The sequence below is a fragment of the Cygnus atratus genome, chromosome 3, assembly GCF_013377495.2.
Source record: "Cygnus atratus isolate AKBS03 ecotype Queensland, Australia chromosome 3, CAtr_DNAZoo_HiC_assembly, whole genome shotgun sequence".
Taxonomy (NCBI): domain Eukaryota; kingdom Metazoa; phylum Chordata; class Aves; order Anseriformes; family Anatidae; genus Cygnus; species Cygnus atratus.
Genome location: NC_066364.1, coordinates 15,059,761 through 15,079,682, shown reverse-complemented (window position 1 = coordinate 15,079,682; position 19,922 = coordinate 15,059,761). Strand labels below are relative to the sequence as shown.

Genomic DNA, 19,922 nt, shown 5'->3' with positions numbered 1-19,922 from the left:
ATGTAATTTTCTTTTTAAAAACATACACATCTATGATTTTTCTGGAAATATCAACGTTTGATAACTCCCTGGGTACCTGCATGAAATATCAGTTACATGCTTACATGCATATTTGTGCCTGGCCACAAATACTTAGAAACTATTTCAAAGTCAATTCTTTTTGAAGGTAAAAGTATAGAATAAACTGTTTTAGCTGATGATAGAATTGTGGATTTAAAATAGTTCATCACTGGAGGAACATGCAGGGAGGATGAAGAGAAATACCAGTTGTTCTCACTAGCAGTCCACATGATTACTGACAAGTGACAGGATTGGTGTGTTGGTGAATGTCTATTTTTAATGGCTAGGAAGATAATTTATAGATGTTGATTTCTTAACTAAAAGTAAGTGGAAACTCTATTTTCAGTGAAAATCCCCTGCAGACTGACCAGAATGGAGGCTGGGTGTGGAGATAGAGGTACTGAATAGTTAGCAGGTGGTTAGATCTCTAAGGAACATCTGAACTATATTCAGTATAAACAAAACTCTGAATTTGGTTTACAAATAAGGCAGGGATTTTTATTTATTTATTTTATTTTTACATCAAACTTCAATAGATTTCTGGCTGTGAGTTTTATTTAAAAATTGTCAATTGCATTTGTATGATTTGTACTTTAGTTTAAGTTTCCCTCTCTGAAATTCCTTCACATGTCTCTTAAATTGTCATGAGAAATCATGGGTCCCACTGCTCTGTGGAACAATCTCTTCTTCAACAAATATGAAAGCTTCATTGCAAGTTAAATAAGCAGTGTTATTTAGCATATAAAGCATATTGGATTTCTGATAGAAATAGATGTCCTAAAGATCATTTGAAACTGTTGCTGTTGGCCTTTAGGAGTTGCTGACTCTAGGTTTCTGCTAAGGACTTCAGAGATGACCATTTCTCTCCGTAGATTTACTTGTGCTTCTGTGTGTCAGCATATGGTAAATAGAAAACTGTGGTCCCTGAAGATGAGGACTGAATATCTATATCAGAGAGTTTTAAAAGCTCATAATAAAGAGTTCTTCAATAAAAAGATTTCCTAGATATGCAAAGATAAACATATGAGCCCTCAGATTAAACGTTGAAATGTAACATGCTATTAAAACATTACATGCTTCCAGAAGCAAAAATGTTCTTTTATAAGCATCTAGGCCTCAAAGCACTTCCTCTGATTTACCATGGCATTGTAAGAGGACGACACAAAAATGATTTCATACAGGAATTTCCTTTCCCTGAGGGTATTGAACGTGATTGTACACTTCTCTCCTTTTTATTAGAAGAATAAAGGAAAAGATACGTGAAACAAACCAGAGGCAAAGAAATTATGCATCACTGAAAGAAGCCAATGTATCACGGTAGGGATGGTGGTGCTGTAATTTAGACTTGAAATAGAAAGATAGTAAGGAAGACAGCTTTATGGTAATTGCAAAACAGATTAAGCAGAAGGAAAAAAGTTACCTTAAAAACCTGCATAACCAGTTCATTTATTTATTTATTTATTTATTTGACCGGTGACTGGCAATGTGTCAGCACATGAAGTTTCAGTAGAAAATTGTGACTAAGCTGTGTGGTTGGAAATGGGACTCTTAGGAACAGAGGATGCTGCTGGAGCAGCACAACCTGCAGCCCAGGTTGCAGTTGGACTACATCAGCTGTGTTATTCTTGTGTATCTGCCTTTCTAGACCTCCTGTGAAAGTAAGATAATTATATATTCTCTTTAATGTTGTAGTCCATTGCCACAGCTTTGTATTTATAATGCAAAGGTGGATTCCTTTAGCCTATGTTTGCACCAGTTGAGCCCGTATCTAAATCAGGAGAGGCTTATACATATTGTAGTGCTAACTCTGGTGCTGGGGAGAGCTTCTTTTCACAGATTTGGTCAGCTTTGGGAAGAGCAGACCCATAGTCCATCTCTGCCCCCTGCAAACGCACATAGGCAATATCCCCAGGCTACCCCCTGCAAAAGTGGGAGGGAGTGGTGCCTGGCAAGGTGAGAAGTCCATGAAGAACAGAAGGCAGTGAGTCCACCTCAGGGAAATGGCCCGGTGGGAACGGAGGAATGAACCAAGACAGTGGTGTGCTGCCAGCGTCCTGATAAGATGGGCCCTTTCCCAGTCCCCTCTTCCTGCTGGTGACAAACCCTCTGTGACAGACTACCAGCCTGCAGACAGGGATGGTGTCTGCAGGCATCTGACAGGCTGGGCCGTGCGTTACCAGTGAGGAACGCGTCCCAACCTCAGCAGTAGCGCAGCGCTAGCACTGGGCTGGAGCACGGGCCTGAAGAGAGGGCTTGTCTCTGAGGTCACCTCCAAACCCTGCTGCTCTCATGTGTCCCAAAGCATGAAGGAACAGTAAAATCTCTGCAGGGTGGTGACATGGCCACCATGGGTGTCTGCTGCTTTCTGAGCCAACACTCAGTGGCTGAATGAGGGGAAGTCAGCTTGGGAAAGCTCTTGACAGTCACAGGGGACCCTCAAGGGCCTTTGCAGCAGCTCAAGAAGCCTTCTGAGGTGTCGCAGAGAGAGGCTAGGTGGTGACTCTGAATGTAACTGCTGTGGCTTGTGACTACACAGCACCAAAACATCAAGACCAGGCTGTGCATAACAACTGCAGTGACGGGGTGCTGGGGTCAGGATGGGTGTGTGCTGGGCACAGAAACCTGACCATCCATTTTGTGACCAGGAAGCGTACATGGGGGGCATGTGGCGGGAGCACGGGGAAGGTCCTTTATTCCTGTGATTAACTTGTTTGGACTCTTTTTTTTTTTTTTTTTTTTTTTTTTTTGTGGTTTCATCAGTTCAGTCAGTGGTTGTTTATTTTGTTCTGAAGGATGCGCTTGAAACCTCAGTGCTCTGGGGCGGGCAGCTGTCTTGTCAAGTGGAGGACGGTGTGAGGCTGTTTTGGGGAAACCATGTCAGGTATAGAGCTGCGTGCTTTCCAGGGAGAGCCCACAGGGATGGTTTTGTACCTGGTAACTAATGAGATAGCATGGCGTATGTAGATTAGCTAACAGATGCTGTCACTGCTGTTCATGTTTAATTACAGAAATATCTAGGAAGCACACTGAAAGTACTCACCTAACCTTCAATATTACCAAATTTTAGAGCAGAGCTGGGCCTGTCAAAGCACAGAGGACACAAAGATCTACACAAATTCTTGTATCAAACACAAACTTCCCATACAGCCTTGGGCAATGTCAGGTTTTATTTTCCAGAATTTCCATCTGTTGTAGGGAGCTCTGTCATGAAGTCCCAGTTTGAGACCTTCACGCTCAGAGGGACTTCGGCAATCTTCACCTGAGCTGCAAGGGCTGAGCATCTGTGAAAACCTGATTTTTTTAGGTTAATTTAACCTGAGGCTTATATTGTCTTTTGAGATCCTTCAGGAGAAGCCTTCTAGAAATGCAAAGCATTGCAGCAGTTGCCATCTGCTGCCGGTTGATGCAGCCTGGGCAGAGGGGCTGGTCAGCTCCTCAAGGGCAAGTTTCTGTGCCTCTCCAGCTAGTCTCAGGTCAAACACTGAGTGACTGATAAAATGCCCTTGTTTCTCCAAGGCTGTAGCCTTCTCCAAGGGAAGCTGAGCCCTGGAGCAGCGCTGGTGGTGGGCTGGGGAAGATGCTGGGAGGTGGCATGTCCCAAAGCACCAGGGGCTTTGGAGCAAGGCTCAGGTGCTGAGGGAGGTGGGCTTCATCAGTGAGAGGCAGCTACAGGGAAAGGGGTGCCTACAAAGGGAAAATTTATTTGCTTTTAAACATGATAATTCAGTTTCTTACTCTGCTTTGGTGTTATAGGCAGATTACTGCATTCAAAGGTCTGAAAAAAAACAGTGGCCTTTCTGGCCCTGAGCAGAACTCAGGCTTTCCAGCAGCAGGAGCTTGTCTTCATGCCATGCCAAGCACGTCTGTAGTGGCAGACCTGTTTGCAGACCCTTGCTCCCATTTCAGAGGATGAAGGATCTATTCTTGCAAGAGGAAATAAGGGTAAATAATGTTCTCTCTGCTGACCTGCTTTCCTTCAGCATCAAGCATGTGTGCTGCCTTCCCACCTACAGAAAAACAAACAGTAAATTGAATCCAGACTGTGCACTCTTCTCTGCAGTACCTAGAGTATCTCTCTGGGAGCTGACTAAAGACTGGATCCTTCTGCACTTTCTTCGGAGCAGATTGCTGGAGGTCAGCAGTCCCTCTGTATCTGGAGAACATGTCTCAGAGAGACTGCCCCGTCTTATTATAGACGTGAAAGTTCAGCTCAATACATGAGGACCAAAGGATGTGAGGGCAGTATAACACTATGAAGGTTATCAGCTGCCTTGCCTTCCAGTTCCTGTCGCCTACACTGCCACAAGGCTTCTTTCTTTGCAGGATGAGTAATGCTTTAATAACACTAATTGATCTTAGGTTGCCAAAAATGCAAACAGAGTGTTAACCTCCCCGTTTCCAGTTCTCCCTGGAGTGATCTGTGACAGGTGACTCTCCCTTGCAGCAAAACTTCCCACCATTTAAAGGTGCAGCCCTGGCTGAATGGCTGAGGGAAACCTATACCAAGTTCTCTGCTGCAAGTGCAAAACACTTCTAAAGGTGGAGGAAATAAGAAAAACATAATTCAAGCAGGGTGAAAGCACAAAAATGTCTCCATGAACCAGGGCTGCCTTAAAATGTGTGATTTTTAAAGGCTATGGTACATATTTGTTTCTCGCTACCAACTTGGGAGCAAACAGTCTTGTGGATGTCATCACTTTCACAGAGCTGAAATAATTAAGAAATTGCGAGTGGAGCTGCTTGTGTGGAGGACTACAGACAGGTGTGGAGGTGAGAGTGGAAGCTTGCCCCTGTAGTAAGGCAGCTGCAAGAAGAGAGGGAACATTTTACTGCAAAGGTCTGAACCTTTGGACTCATCTGCTTAGTGAGATGAAAGGAAAACAGCAAAAATGCACGATGTGGCTGAAAAACTACAGAACTAAGCATTTCCAGGGAGCAAAGTTTATATGGCCTTCTCTTGTAAGTGCATCCTCTTAATTTGAGGAATTTCAGAGACAGATGGGCTCCTCCTGTGAAAAACAGTTTTAACCTGCACAGTCAGGGAAACATCAGCTGCCCAGTCAGCTTTGGGGATGAGTTAAAGGCATAGATGCTCCTACTGCTTGATCATTTGATTTGAAAAAAGGAGATATTAAAAGCCTGGATTCATCAAAGGAATTTTGGTATCAGTAGCCACCCTCACAGGAAAATCTGCCACTATTTTTCTGAGGAATTATATATGTTTGTGTGGAAAGAAAAAGCAGTTCCTGAATCTGTATCTCAGGCACTCAACCTATGATCTGGATCGCTCAAGCTGAAGCCAGTGCTGTCTATTGCACCTTCACCACTGTCCTCAAGCTCTCCATGCACTGTGTCCTGCAGGGCTCTAAAATTACCTCCCAGGCAGGAATTCTGTGTGCATACATTAATTTAGGTTTTAGCAACTGAAGTAGAAAATATAGCAAATCAAAATTTTTGAAAATATGTATTTTTAATGAAGTCTTTGGAAAGATGAGGTTTCAGTGTCATGAAGAAACCTGCGGTGCTGCCAGGGCACTCAGGTTTCTCCCTCAAGAGCACCACTTAGAAGTTACAGCTCCCTGAATCTTCAACTTCTGGCAAGCTGTGATTTTTATCTTTACAGTTTGCCAGGAAGTCCATCATCCGAACCACAGACCACAGCACAAAAGAGCAATCGTTTACTTGAACAGAGCAGGCTCTATATTACAGGTGCTGTTACCAGGCAATAGAGACATGCCCCTTCACAACAATTCTGCATCCTCCCTTCTGAAAGGCCAAGAAAAAAAAAAAAGGAAGGATAGATTTATTTAGTTCCTATATTCTCTTGCCTCCTCAGCTTTATTTTTTTTCCTTTTTGTCTTCTGAATTTTGTGAGAGCCTTGTTCTGATCTCAGAGCAACGCTGATTTTGTGGCATCACAACTAAAATGTACTGCTCTAATGTACAACCAACTTTTCTTTTGCCCAACAAGCAGGGGGAATAGAAGGGATGAGGTCAGGATTGCTACTTTTCTTTGCTCTTTCTTTATTTCTTCAGGGAAAAACACTTGAAACTTGGAGCTTTTGGGCTAAGTGGTAGATGTGCATGGTATTTGATTCCTGAATCAGGTGAATAGTTTAAATATTTTCTTTGTTCTTGTAAATATTAAGCCAGTTTCACGAAAAGTGCAGTAACCTGTCTGCATAGGTACAAAGGAAGAAAATATGTTCTTTTTCATTCTAACCCAACCCTTTAGTTATTGTTTTAATTAATTTGTTTAAAATCATTGTCTTTCAGGCCAAAGTATTCACATTGCAAAACTCCACACTATGGATTTTTTTGTGAGAATAGCTGTTTCATGGTAGTAATGTGCTAGTATCCTCTGAAGCTCTTCTGATCTGCAACATATCCTCAAATGCAATAAATATTTTCCAATGAGTTTTTATGGACAAACTTACAAACTCCCAGCTGTGCTCCTTTCTTCTTTTGGATATTCTTTGTTGCTGCCAAAGACCTCGAAAGCTGAGGATTTCTAAACCAAAAGTGACCTCCAGTGGTCACACACATCATTCATGGCTGATGCCTAGCATTTATCTTCCCCTTGTTAGAAAAGAGACAATGAGATAATAATTATTATTATTATTATTATTATTATTATTATTTATAATTATATATTATTATTATTATTATAATTAAAACAGACTTGCTAACCACTATGAAAGTATTTTTTTTTTTTTTTTAAATTTCATCAGTGTTGTACATCTCAGGAGTGTTTTTATCTGCATTATGCTTGGGTTTGCCTGGCCCATTCTCTTTGCTCACTCTCTGTACGTGCAGCTTTGATGCTAACATCCCCCATACAGCAACCTGGTATGGGACAGACAAGAACTTTTAGTAAGAAAATAACGAGAGATCACCCCATCAGGCATCACAGGGTTCATTTTTAGGTATTATGCTAGCAATTTGAAGTTCTGCATACCTTTGCTAATATAATCACTATTTTTCCTTTTCAATCTGGAAATCTGATAGATTGCCCTATCTTCTCCTACATATTTTAGCACTCCATGGGCTCACCTTTTCTTTAGTGTTTGAAGGTAGAAACACAGAAGGCAGAGGTGTAAGTCGGGGCTTTGTGGGATGTCCATCCCAGTAAACACCTCTGAGAAATCTATAGAGGGTTCAGAGATCTCCTTTCAGCATAAATGTCTGAGCACCTCCAGCCTCCCAGCTTTTGCTTAGAGATTTTTATGAAAGACATCTGGGGGGGCTTTTCTTGCAGGGGGATGCTTAGGAAATTCAATAGAAATACACTCTTTAGTCAATAAATTGCTAAAAATATTTGTATGAAAAACAACAGTTTCCTTAGTTTGTATTAGCCTAATTAAAAATAAAACAAATTAAACTTGAATCACAGAATCACAGAATCACAGAACTGAAGAGGTAAGCTCTTCTGTCAGTATTTAAATGTCCTGCATCTTTATGTCCTCAGTTAAATTAGATTCACTGGCCAAGTCACAGCATTTTTTTTTTGGAGGGTCAGTGGAAATGCAACAGTCATTGGAATTTGAGCTAATTTAAAGAAATACAGACATGACCTTTGATAAAAACGTTTGGGTACTCATAAATCCCTTCCCTTGGAAATTTTATTTTGCATGTCCAACAGGGACAATGACTTGAATGTAAATCAAATAAGACTTGACTCTTGTCTGAGACTGAGAAACAAATGGCAGCTCTTGGCCTAACCCGTGCAGCGCTGGCCTGACTCAGGGTGACGAAGCAATTCTCCCTGGTGCTGCTGGATGAGTGTCAACAAACCACTGCAACTTTCTCAGTTACTCCATCTGTTAAAGGGGGATTATGCTAATAACATCTTTTGTAACATGCTTTGAGATTCACGGAGGCTGTGCTGTATACAATTTAAGAGGGATTTAATAAACAGACGGCAAACAATATTTTTCCCCTCCTTTGTAAAAAGTTACATAAGTGAAGAGAGTTAAAAGGATAGAAGAAGGAAGTTTGCTTTATTTTCATTTTATTGCTCCCTTCTGCTTCCCTCCAGCAGCTGTATTAGGTTTTGTAAAGTAGAAGCCTGTGAAGATGTCCACAGAGCATCTCTGCTGCGACATATTTGGATATAAACTGTGCCATAAAGCTTATTTTTTTCTCAAAATTAATATTTTTCTCCCTCTCTCTCTTCTTTCCCTGCCCTGCTCATCTCAGGGTGATAGGTTGTGTGTAGCCAGGCCATTATGGTACAGCTGAAAACATGTACTTTCTGCTAACCCTTACTTATGTGACGAGCCCACTGACTTTGGTATTCTTCCTCCTCTTATGAGTGCTGCACAAATCTCAGTAGATTAGAGGATGGTGCAGGAAAGAAATCTGTGTTAGAGTCAGTCCTGGGGATCTGCAAGCACGGATGACGGATGGTAGAGGGGGAACAGCATTGTATCTTGGCGTAACTCCGCGACAGACAAAAAGGTGGTTTATTAATAGGGGTTTGGCAGACATGCTATCCCAACACTTTAATGACTACAAAAACAAGATTGAGGCCGGTGTCTAATTTCCTGCTGGCAGCTTGTGCCTAATGGGTGACAGGTTAATGCTGAGGGAGAGGCAATGGTCAAGTTTCTGACTCAGTTTTCTTGGTGGTTCTGGGCAGCGGGATAGGAGAGAAACATTTCTATGACACATATGAAAACGTTACAAACTAAGTACTAACCCAGCACTTACTACAGCACCCAGATATTTACCTTTCATAGGGGCTGGCCACTTTGCTTTCTTTCTCTACAAGGTACATGCAGTGGCTGGGCTGTATCCTGCCCAGCAGTGCTCCCCCTTAGCCTTTGGCAGAAGCTGAGGGAGCCTTCAGCCTCCACAGAAGGGGGCTGCCAAAGGCCAGCGGCATCAGCCTGCAGCCCTTCCTCACGTGGCAGCTGGGCTCTGGTTCCCCGTGACTTCCCTCCTGCTTTCCCATAGACTCTTTTCAACTCCACCCACATCAGAGGGAGCTGAAGATGCTGCTGCATGGGTTTTTTATTGTATTTGGGTTTGGTGGAAAGAGAAGGGCATCCCCACCTATGGGTTTCCAAGAAAACAACCCCCTTAGAGTAAATAATTGCTTGAAATGTCTCTACCTCTCTGCTGCCTACAGAGGGAACCGTCAGCTTGCTTAGGCAACCTAACAGCCGGGGTTAGGGAAGATGCTGCTTGCTGGGAACGTGCATGACACTGCCACGCTGGAAAGGCAGTTCCTCATTTCGTTCTCCACTGGCAGAGGCCAGTGAAGGACTGACCAGATTTTGGAATAATGCTTTTGGAAATCCCTCACCTCCTGAAAGTAGGGAGGATTGCACAAAAGAGAGATCTTGGCAGGACCAATTTTTTTGTCCCTGTACAATGTGTAGCGAAGTGGACCACAATTAAAGCACTGCTGAATGCAAGAAAACAATAGTAAAAAAGGGAGTAATAGTAAAAAAGTGTGTGTTCTTCTCCTTTGTAAACCTTGGGGCAATTTAATACTCATAAAAATGAAATGGTTTTGACTGCTGTACTGTTTTTCAGGGTGCATTTGCATCTGTTTTCATTTTTTTCCATTACACATGAGGGCTTGCTGAAGAAAAGTTGCCTTTGTTGCATGGAGCTGCAGCCCCTCCTGGAAGCAGTACGCTTTAGGTAAGGTACAAAGGCAGACGTGTCCTGTGGGGACAAAGTGTGAAATAAAGGTAAAGGAGAAAGAACAGCAGGCTGCTATGGAAAGGGCCTTACCGTGACAGGCCAGAGGACATGCCATTTTAAGGTAGGTCAGATGGATCATGCTCTAGCAATGCTACTTCTTCCTGTTGATTAGAACGGGAATCCAGACGTAGCCATCTTCATTATGGATGTCTATAGTGAGAGGGGCAGCCCCAGGATCTGATCTCACTGAAGCAAGGTGGCCTTGACGTCAGGGGAATGGATCATTCTCTGTCCTTAAGGCCAGAAAATGTACATCTGGACTGGATATAGCAGGGTCCTTATATTAAACATCTTTGTATTGTCTATCATGAGTGCTCCAAATCAAATGTTACCTTATTTAAATATGAAGAAACCAACCAAAAGGCAGGAAATCTTTCTCCTGAATGGATGCCACATAATGAAAACTCTCACTTGGGTGAAATAGGCTCTGAAAAAGTATAGTCCTGTGTTGCTAATTGAAGTAAAACAAGAGCAGCTGGACCTCTGTGCTTGCTCTCTGTGGGAATCCCTTCATGTAGGAATAATTACATGATGGGAATTGCATAATGAAAAGAAAACAAGTAAATATGCTAGAGCCTGCTAGAGCAAACAGATTATTTCTTGTTGTCAGTATCTCACTTTTTTCTGACTTCCTAATCTGTGAAGTTAATTACAGAAATGGATCCTGCTAGCCTGGAGTATCTCTGATGTCCTTGGTCATGTCGCTGTATGTGGGAAGAGGTTTGTGGCACAGGTCTTGAAACTCATCTTTCCATATCACTTTTAAGCTGCAAATCCAGAAAACAAAGAGCCCCAGAGCATTCCTGAGGGCAGGTGCTTGTCCTGTGATGCTTTGCTAGCAGCAACAGCAGCAGAGAAAGGTGCAGAAGAGATAGTTGTAATGAATGTTCAGAGCTGTCGCATTCTCCTGGGATCAGCCAGCCCCACATGGAGCATATGCTGGCGATATAAGCTGTATGCTCTACAGCAGGGGCATCTGTGAAACTTCACCCATAGGATTAAAATGGATGGAGAAAAATGCTATCACGTAACAAAAGAAAAGTGCTAGATGCCAGGCCACTGAGGCTGCTTTAGGCAAAATATTGAAGGAAGTAGGAGGAGAGGCAAGGAACCTGTAATAGTGTGATTTTATTGCATGTTGGAACAATTTCAAAGCCAATCCAATTATTTTAGTATTAATTAAAGCCTGGTTAAGACCTAGGGATTATTAACATGTTTAAAAATAGATTTTTAAAAAGATTTTTAAAGCTTTCTACATAAACAAATACAATACTTGCAGCATGGAAGTAAAATGCTCCTGCCCTGTTGCACTCTGCAAATTTTCTGCCTGAGAATATGAGTCAAAAACTTCCTCTTGTACTGCACGTGCTTTTTCTACTATTTTTCTACTATTCAGCAAAGTTGCTGTGCATTTTGATTGGTTTTTATGAGCACCTCCTTCTTCCTAGAAATAGTCCTGAACAGCGTGTAGTGTTAGTGAGAAAAACAAATCACATGCAACGAAAAGCACACTTAGGTTTCCCCTCCTCCTTATTTTCTGGCCTCCTGGACAAAATCCAGCAGGGAACTGCTTCCAAAGTCTATTTATGAACTTGTATTTACTCTTAAATATACGTAGTCTTTACTACATATGAACCCTATGTTCTGACCCAAGGAACTTGGAACCTTTGTTAACATTGTTAACATTGTTAACATTGTTAACATTGAGAAATTCAATTTCATAACAGGACACTGAGGTGGATGCTATTTTCTCTATTTTACATTAAAACAAAACAAAAACAAAACATCATCAAAAAAAAAAAACAAAAAACAAAAAACAAAACAGAGGCAGAGAGAGGTTAGCCCGGTTGTTCAGTAAAGGACAGAAAGCCTGTGGCAGTGCCAGCCACAATGGAAGTTTCCAAACTTTCTGGCCTTCCCCGAGATGTAGGATTGTTTTTCTTCTCTTGTTATTTCTCATCCAGAAACCTGATCTTGTGACACAAGTCCTGCCCTCTCCGTAGTACAAAGATACACCTGTTCTACAAAATGACTGAAACTTATTCCCTAAAAAGCTGTGGCTAGCAAATCTGTTTTAAAAACTAAAGATCACGTGAAAGACAATTATACTTCCCCTCCCCTCCCCCCCCGCCCCCCCCGCAGTTAGCAATGTACATCTGAGTCTGCACAATTTGGCTGTAAAACAGGTTTGAAAGAATCATAACAAAGCTGTCTTTATTTATTTATTTATTTATTGACAGATGGACAGAGAAAAGTGTGAAAACAATCAGATGATTTTTCATTCACTTGCACTTTAATACAGGGTCGTTATCACTCTTTCATGAAGTCATATCTTGAAACCTGATGGTCACATTACTCTGTTGGTACATTTGCTGACTCTGGGCTGTAACTTATACATAAGTGCTTAGATATCAGCACTTGACTCTGTGCCACAAACTTCAGTCTGTGGCAAAATTTAATCTGCTCTGAATAAATTGCAATCTGACGGGAGGCTTGCCACAAATCAATGGGCAAGGGTTGAGAAGCAGTTTAAAATAGCTGTGATACCCAGGGGGAAGACCTCTGAGTAAAAGCCGACAAGCGAGCAAAGTGAGCAGCCAAAGCGAGCAACAAGCCCTCCTAAATTTCAAGGGTCTGTCCCAGATGTGACCATTACCTTTGACTTGCTGCCACAAGGTTTATGCCATGCTCAGAGGCAGCTACAATAGGCAAAGGATTTGACTCACAAAATGAAAGGCTTGTACAACTTTTCAGTGTGTGGCACTCAGTTTTGTGCCTGTCATCTTTCTGATCCCAGGCACAGTCCTAAACCTCATGCCCAGATTTACCTGAAGAATAAATGGGATCAGAGAAACACTCATTTTCTTACAGCCTTTCTGAAAGATCTCCCACAAGCTTCAGCAAGTTGTCTGTATGTGGCCTATGGCAGAATTTACTAGCAAGTGAAAACACACACAGCCTGTGCCCACGTTATCTGAGTGGCACACAGCAGTAGCTTTTATTCCTGCTTACTTCTAGGTGCTGTGGAGCCTGGGGTTCAGCATGTGTCACAGACCCAGTTTCTCAAGCCTGTAAACAAGACTTCTTCAGGTTGAGCTCTGCTGTTGTACCTGTTTGACCAGAATATGTTTGTTTTAAGCCAATAGCTTAATAGCTCCTGCCCTTTTTCTCCCTGAGGATCCTATGTGTACAGGACTAAGCACGTACCAGGTGTCACAGCAGGAAAGCAAATGGGACAGGCATACATTTGGTCTGGTCTCTATTCTTCTTGCACAAGCAAATGTTTCCAGACTCTTCATGGGTGTAAACCCCATATTCTGCTGATCTTCAGATCTAGCTCCAAAGTCCTTGGCCTTGTATTTAACAGGGCCTGGACATCCCAAAGCTAGCCACAAGGCTAAGACCAACATGCAAGGGCATGTGTAGTGCAGATGCCATCATTTTGAAGCTCCCCCATCCGCCAGCTTTCTGCCCCTCATTGTGAGGACGAGGCAGTCGTGCTCCACTCCTCATAGTAATCCTTCTCTGGTGAAAGGAATGTGTGGGCTTCCTGGCTGGTTTGGTGGTGAGCTGCACATGGTAGCCCCCATTTCCAGGTGTGATGGTGAGGCTGCCTGGTGGAGGAGAAGGCTGGGAGGTCACCGGGTCTGGAAAGAAGGATGCCGTGAATGAGGGTGTGATGATCGGGTGATGTGGAAACATCACCTCATGAAACACCTTTTGGTAGCCTGGGGTAGTGCCTAAGAGGAACATTCCCAGGTGTGGTGTTAACTACAGTGATTAAAATATCTGCCAAGAGCAAGCAGGAGGTGTGGTGGTGAGGCCACCACACCAGCCAATGGAGGCAGTGTTCAAACACGCTCTAGTGGCGTGGTGGAGATGAGAAAATGGTCTCTACCAGCTGCCTATAGATGTGTCATAAGATTTGAGATAAATAGCTGATCATTTTCTCTGTAAGTGACTAACGTAAGGTTAAGAGGTGGGAGGGAGCTCAGCAGAAAGAATTCAAATCCGGCGCAAGGCAGGAAATTCGTACCAGACGGGTGCATTTGTAAGACTTGGCACTGCAGCCTCATGTATTAACCCTGTGGTGGGGTGAATAATTTACTTGCTGTGTAGTATTACTCCTCCAGTCCCTATTTCTACCTTTACCTCAAAGTCACTTTCAAATGTGGTTTGAAAACCACCAAGCCTGTGCCCTGCTAGAGGTCAGAGCAAGCAGGGGCTGTTCCTTTTCCACAGCAAGGAACCTGGAGCTCTAGGACAGAAATGCCATGGATATTCTTACTTTTTTATTTTCTTCTTATTATTATTATTTAATTTAGAGACTGGATTACTACCAAGCATTCAGCATAGGTTAAAGTCATTTAGGAATTTGAGGTAGTGCAAAATGCAGCTATCTGTATTTCCAGAAGTGACAGGGGCAGGGGAACCCTATGCTCACGCTGCAGGAGCTGCCCTGGCCACTGCTGAGGGCTGGACAGGTACAAAGGCCCCAAGTCATTTGGGGTCTTCCCACCCTGTAACCATGCCTCTAACTCGATGGGACCATGGAGCTACCAGAATGCTTGAGGATAGTGGCTCCTTTGACTGGAGAGAGATGATACAGATGAGGTGACAGAACAGAACAGGTTTCGTGTTGGGCCTCCTCAGCTTCATACAATACAGCCTGACTATGATTTTCATGTTTCAAAGTACATAAATGGTGCTGTGCTCATCTCCATGTGCTGTAGCCCCAGATGCGACCTCCCACAGACCAGCAGCTGTATTTTGTAGCCTTTTTGTAGAAGTTAAACTTAGACAGTAATTCTTTGAGTCTAGTAAGCTGCGAAGTCAGGCCTTTTGACTAGCAACTCACACAGTTTCTGACGGAGCTCTCTGTGGTTGTTTCTGACATTTTCTGCAACAGCAACCCATTCTGTGACAGAGGTTTTTGATGACCCAAGCTTCACCTGACTCTAGCCACACCTCTCCAGCAAAACTTAATGTTGTCAGTCAAACCTTGCTCTGCTAGATAACTAGGAAATGGGTTTCTTTCCATACCAGGAAATGGTCATTTAGAAAGGAATCCAGTCACGTGCTGAATTTAGGATCATCATCTTATCTGACAAGAAGGCCTTTCTTCCTCTTTGCTGTTTGAAAGAGACCCTGTGGTGGAGATAACATCACTTTATCAAAGACACTAGCTCTGGGTATCTGTGAAAGAACAGATCTGCTGCTCTGCGCTATGCAGAGAAAATGTAAGTCACCTCTGGGCACCTGAGGTGGGTCTTATAATTGTTTTTTAAAATCAGATGCCCCTCAGGGGAAGAAATAGGATGTTTCTGGCTGGTACTAGCAGGAAAGCAAAGAAGCACGCATACACCATGCACTTAACTACATTAGGAGACATTATTACTGCAGGAACCAGATTTAAATGAGGTGAGTAATTCACAAACGAGCAACTTTGTTTACAACAGCTGTTGCAATCAGTGTGATGAGTTAATCAATGGCCAGGTGATGTCATGCAACTGAGTCACAAGTTTGAGACAGAAGAACCTTGTAGGTCACCAGTTCTGGCCCTCGGCTATTCTGCTACGGTTCCCTGCAGCTCATTTCTGCACTGTTTTCTTAGTCAGGCTGAAAACACACCTCATGTGACAGGGCTTTTGCCACAAGCTTCTGAATTTTTCCACTGTGAGATTTTGTTGCTAGGAAAGGGCTCCTAAAATGCAGCCTCATCCTGCTGTGTCAGTTTATCACAGAACAGCAGAACACAAAGCTGGAAGACTCAGAGATCATCCCGTTCATTTCTATGCCTAAAGACAAATACAACTAGAATTACAACATTTCTGACAAACACGTTGTTTACCCTGCTCTGAAAGATCTCAAGCCTCTTCCGGCAATCCATTTCAGAACTTGCCTGCTCCTGATATTATAAAGTTTTCCTAATGCCTAAATGCTTCCTGTTGCATTTCATACCCACTGCATTTCCATATCTCTCTTGAAGAGACACGGTTTACAGTTGTCACCTTTTTATTTTCCTTGCAATTTTTTATACCAGATGATTGTTTTTTCCCCACTCTAGTGAGGGGATAAAGTACAGACTAATTGTTCTACAGTTGTCACGTCATAACATGTTATCTCTGAATCTTCTTCTGTGTTACTCCATCTTCTATCATCTATAAGAAATTTTCTTCACCTGAGTCTTATTCATATTTAGCTGGGCAAAGTACAGCTTGGCTTAATGCTTCCAGACTGGCCAAAATACTGTTATGAAGCCTCTCTTTAAAAGTTAAAAAGCAAATTTTGTTTTGCATCATTAATAAATTTACTCTAACAGCTGAGGAGGACATTATTCCTGGTCAACAACAGAAGAACTGAGGTCAATAGCAGTGCTCGTGCTAAGTCCACATGCCTGGAAGAAGGCTCAGGTAGCTCCAGAGGAGATCTGAGCCCTTGGCTACACAGCTGCAAGCCAGATAAGCAGTGACAGGGCAATGCTCCACCTTTGATGCTTCCTGGCACGGTCTAGTCACCTCTGTGCTATCAAGCTCTTTCATCCCCCCAAACCGGTTGGCCCCATTGCGACTGCCTGCTGGGAGTGCTCTGGTGTGCCAGGAGAGGCTGGGAGCTGTTCGCAGGCTGGGGCCAAGCACTGGTCTAGCAGTGTCAGGGCAGAGATGAGGCTGCTCCGGCACCTCCGCCTGCGCCCTGCCTCTGTTTGGTTTTGCAGTACAGGAATAGCCTTGTGTCCTATTTCACTGGCTTAAGCACAAGGTCATCTTTTCTCTGTGTTAGCTTTGCTCCCTAAGGTCAGCAGAAGGACTACGGATGCTGGCATAGTTAAAGGAAAGATTTGATGCATTATGTCTGCTTTAAAACAATTTTCATTTAGGTCAATTTGCATTTCCAAGCCCACTAAATAGGAAAGCTGTTTTCTAGCAGTCACCTTGAAAAAGAGGGTACGCTAAACAATGCACAAAAATAATTCAATAAATACTACTTTTTCCCATTAATTGCAGGACTGAATGAAAGCTCCTTAGGGTTGTTTTCCAAATGCAAGCAGGAGCAGAGATTAGACAACTCTAAAGATCAAATACTTAACTGCAACGTTAACTGTACTTTTAAACTGCTGGCAGGGATCCTGGAGAGTCCCGTGGTTGTTACACCAGCACACAAAGAATGTTTTACGGGACTGTCTCTGATCAATGTTTTTCAGAGGAACTGAATGCAAAAGCAGCAGCACTATTGTACAATTACCAACTCTGTTGCAACACACTGTTGACTTCTCTGCTAATGAAACGTACTGTTTTCCTGCGGCGATTCCTATTATTGTGTTCCTATTTATTTAACCATGTATGTGATTTATCAGGAACTCTGATTGTTATTAAGAAAGAAAGACAGACAGAAAGAAAAAGGGAGAAAAAGAAGCAACAAAACAAATAAAAATAAAAATAAAAATAAAACAGAAAAAGGAAGAAAAGAGAAAGAAAGAAAGAAAGAAAGAAGGAAAGAAAACAGAAAAAGAGAAAGAAATACACCAGAAATACAAACATAAAACACATAAACACTGTGATTTTGATCTGATATTTCATGTTCTATATATTTTGTATTGACATTGAGCTGTCAACTGCTATGATATCTTCTAGCCAACACCTTGGTCACCAAAGCAACAAGAGGCATCTTGAACTCAAACGAGCACATGCAACAGGAATATGTAATTAACTTAAATCCCACATTTGCATGAAACAGGCACCTGCATTTCAATTAATAATTTAGCCTGCAAAAATATTTATATTCTTTTCTTTATTGGTGCAGCAATACCAGTACTTTTGTTCTGCTTCTGAGAATGGAAAGGATAGTCTTCTTGCTAAAATAATGGGCCATATGGAAAGAGATCTGTTTCTAATTCAGATGCTAGACTTCCTTGGTAACCCGGACCAAGACATTTAATCAGGGTGTATCTCAGTTTCTTCATTTGGAAAATGGAATTAATAATACTTCCTGGCCCATAAGGTTGTTGAGAGAGTTGGTAAATTGTGTTTGAGGAGCATGGTGCAATCCTTAATGGCGGGCTCCGGATGCATGGTATTACCATGCAGAGAAGGGCTACATGTCAGACCTCTACTGTCTTCTCCTAAAGGTGCCACCCCGAATTTACTCTTCATGTCATCCACACAAAATGTTATTCTAATTATACATATAACAGAGTGTGTGAGTGTAATGAACATTAATGGAACTCTTAAGAACTGCACCTATCAGAATTGGGTGATTTTTTTTTCTGTATTTTTTTTCCAATTCCTTCTTATTTGTTAGTATTTCATTAGCCATATTTAAATGAGAGATAGTTCAGGAAAGGGATAATTTCAAGCCTTTTCTATGTGCTCAGTAAGATCCCTTGGAGTATTCTGGGTCTTGTACAGCTTGACAACAATAAAGAGCAAAATGAGTTCTTTTTTTTTTCTGGTGAACATTTGTGCTTGAAAAATTTGGAGATTTGAATATAAAGGACCATGAATGTTTTCAGAACACACATTACCAGAAAACCTGGCTGTATTTGAATGTTAATTTTACTAAACACCAAAGGAAAATCTTCCAAATCATCTTATTTATGGAGCATGTAGAATTAGTCCTTTCAATATAAAATTTCAGTATGAAATAAGAAATAGTATACAATGTAGAGTTTTTCTTCAGTAACCTTTCTTTCTAGTTTAATAGAAGGATGACTGAATCCCCTCATCTCTAGCAAAACTGGAAGCTCACCCTTTTCATTAGATATTAATTCATTTCAATGTCTTACAATTGTGGCTTTAAATAAAATGAACTCGCTATTCATTTCCAGAATGAATGCATATTCTATGCATTCAGAAAGAGGTTATCACACTAGCTATGTGCCACCTCAACTTTGGGGCTCTGACTTGGAAAGTACAGCCACTCTTGAGGATCCTGTGCTGTCTGCCAGTAAGGGACAACTCACGGGACAAAGTCCCGATTTTGCTGTGCAGCTCCTTAACTTCAGGTTTCTCCAAATGGGCTGAAATGGGCCCCTTCTGTCCTACAGAATACCTTCTCTTATCATGCTGGGTATTACAGATCTTCCAGTACCATAGAGGCCAGGGATGCTGCTATATGAAAAGATCTCCCTAAGTAGGAGGTAAGACTACAGCTCTGCCTCAGTCCTTTGCATTGGGCATCCCCATTCTGCAAAAGAATAAACAGAGCTTGTGGTCCATGTTTCTTCAGGGCTCACAGGGATCCCCTGTTTCTGAGCTCTCTCTAGCAGATTATATAGAGTTTACTACCAGATAATTAATTCCTGCTCGAAAGACAAAACAAAGAAAACAAAACAACAAAAAAAACACACATGAAAACTGAGATGGTGGAAAAAGAGGGAATTGAGAACATCTCTCAGTAAAGATAAAAAGTGAGGATGTGGCTTACAAAGGAATTGCAGAGGAAGTCTGTATTACAGCAGCTGGGTTTCAAGGACAGTAATTGAGGCCTGGATACATTAACTTCTGTATATAGTCAATTAACTGTATTCTATTTTTTTTTTTTTTCAGATTCCACTGATGAAAGATCCTGGTTGGATTCGAAACGTCTGGACTCGCAATCTAAACGTAAGGAATTTTATTGTCTATTTGCTTTCTAACTCCAGTGCTGTACGGCAGGCCTAGCTTGAAGCTAGGCAGGTCCTTGGGAAAAGGGGATAAGGCAGAGATTAATGCTTGGCCACCTCCCAGTACCCAGCACAGCACATCCAAGTGTCACCCTCTGGACACTGTGTGACCAGATGCCCAATGGGGCACTGTTATCTCTGTGAAAGGTTGGGAGACTGTGCAACTGTGGCCCTCACATGTGGCTGGTACTAGCAGGGTAAAGATGGAAACATCAAAAACAAACCAACAAACAAAGAAGGAAATTTGGCACGTAGCCTGGGCAATAAGAATAAAATAAGCAAAGCTGTGGCAAATGTGGGTTAAGGGACATTTGCAAAGCCAGGGAAAATGTGCCCAAGCACCCTTGCTGGAGCTCTCCTGAAAGGCACATCTGTGAGGTAGTGGCCTTGGGACACGCAGCCACAAGTGGGACAGATGAACTCTCAGGAGCAATAATGAAAGAAAGGACGGCATTTCCCATCCCAGTTAGAGATCTGCCACTGC

At 42.3% G+C, this 19,922-nt stretch overlaps 2 protein-coding genes across 3 annotated transcripts in view; one reads left to right on the top strand and one right to left on the bottom strand.

The window, feature by feature from the left end:
- Positions 1 to 19,922, bottom strand: part of ROCK2 (Rho associated coiled-coil containing protein kinase 2) — a 555,405-nt gene that overhangs the window by 250,763 nt on the left and 284,720 nt on the right. The window lies entirely within an intron of this gene.
- Positions 1 to 19,922, top strand: part of LPIN1 (lipin 1) — an 80,305-nt gene that overhangs the window by 4,583 nt on the left and 55,800 nt on the right. For both annotated transcript variants that reach the window (XM_050709457.1, XM_035562564.2), the window contains exon 2: positions 19,323 to 19,379. In XM_050709457.1, the coding sequence (XP_050565414.1) occupies positions 19,323 to 19,379 (57 nt within the window). The remainder of the gene's footprint in view (positions 1 to 19,322; positions 19,380 to 19,922) is intronic.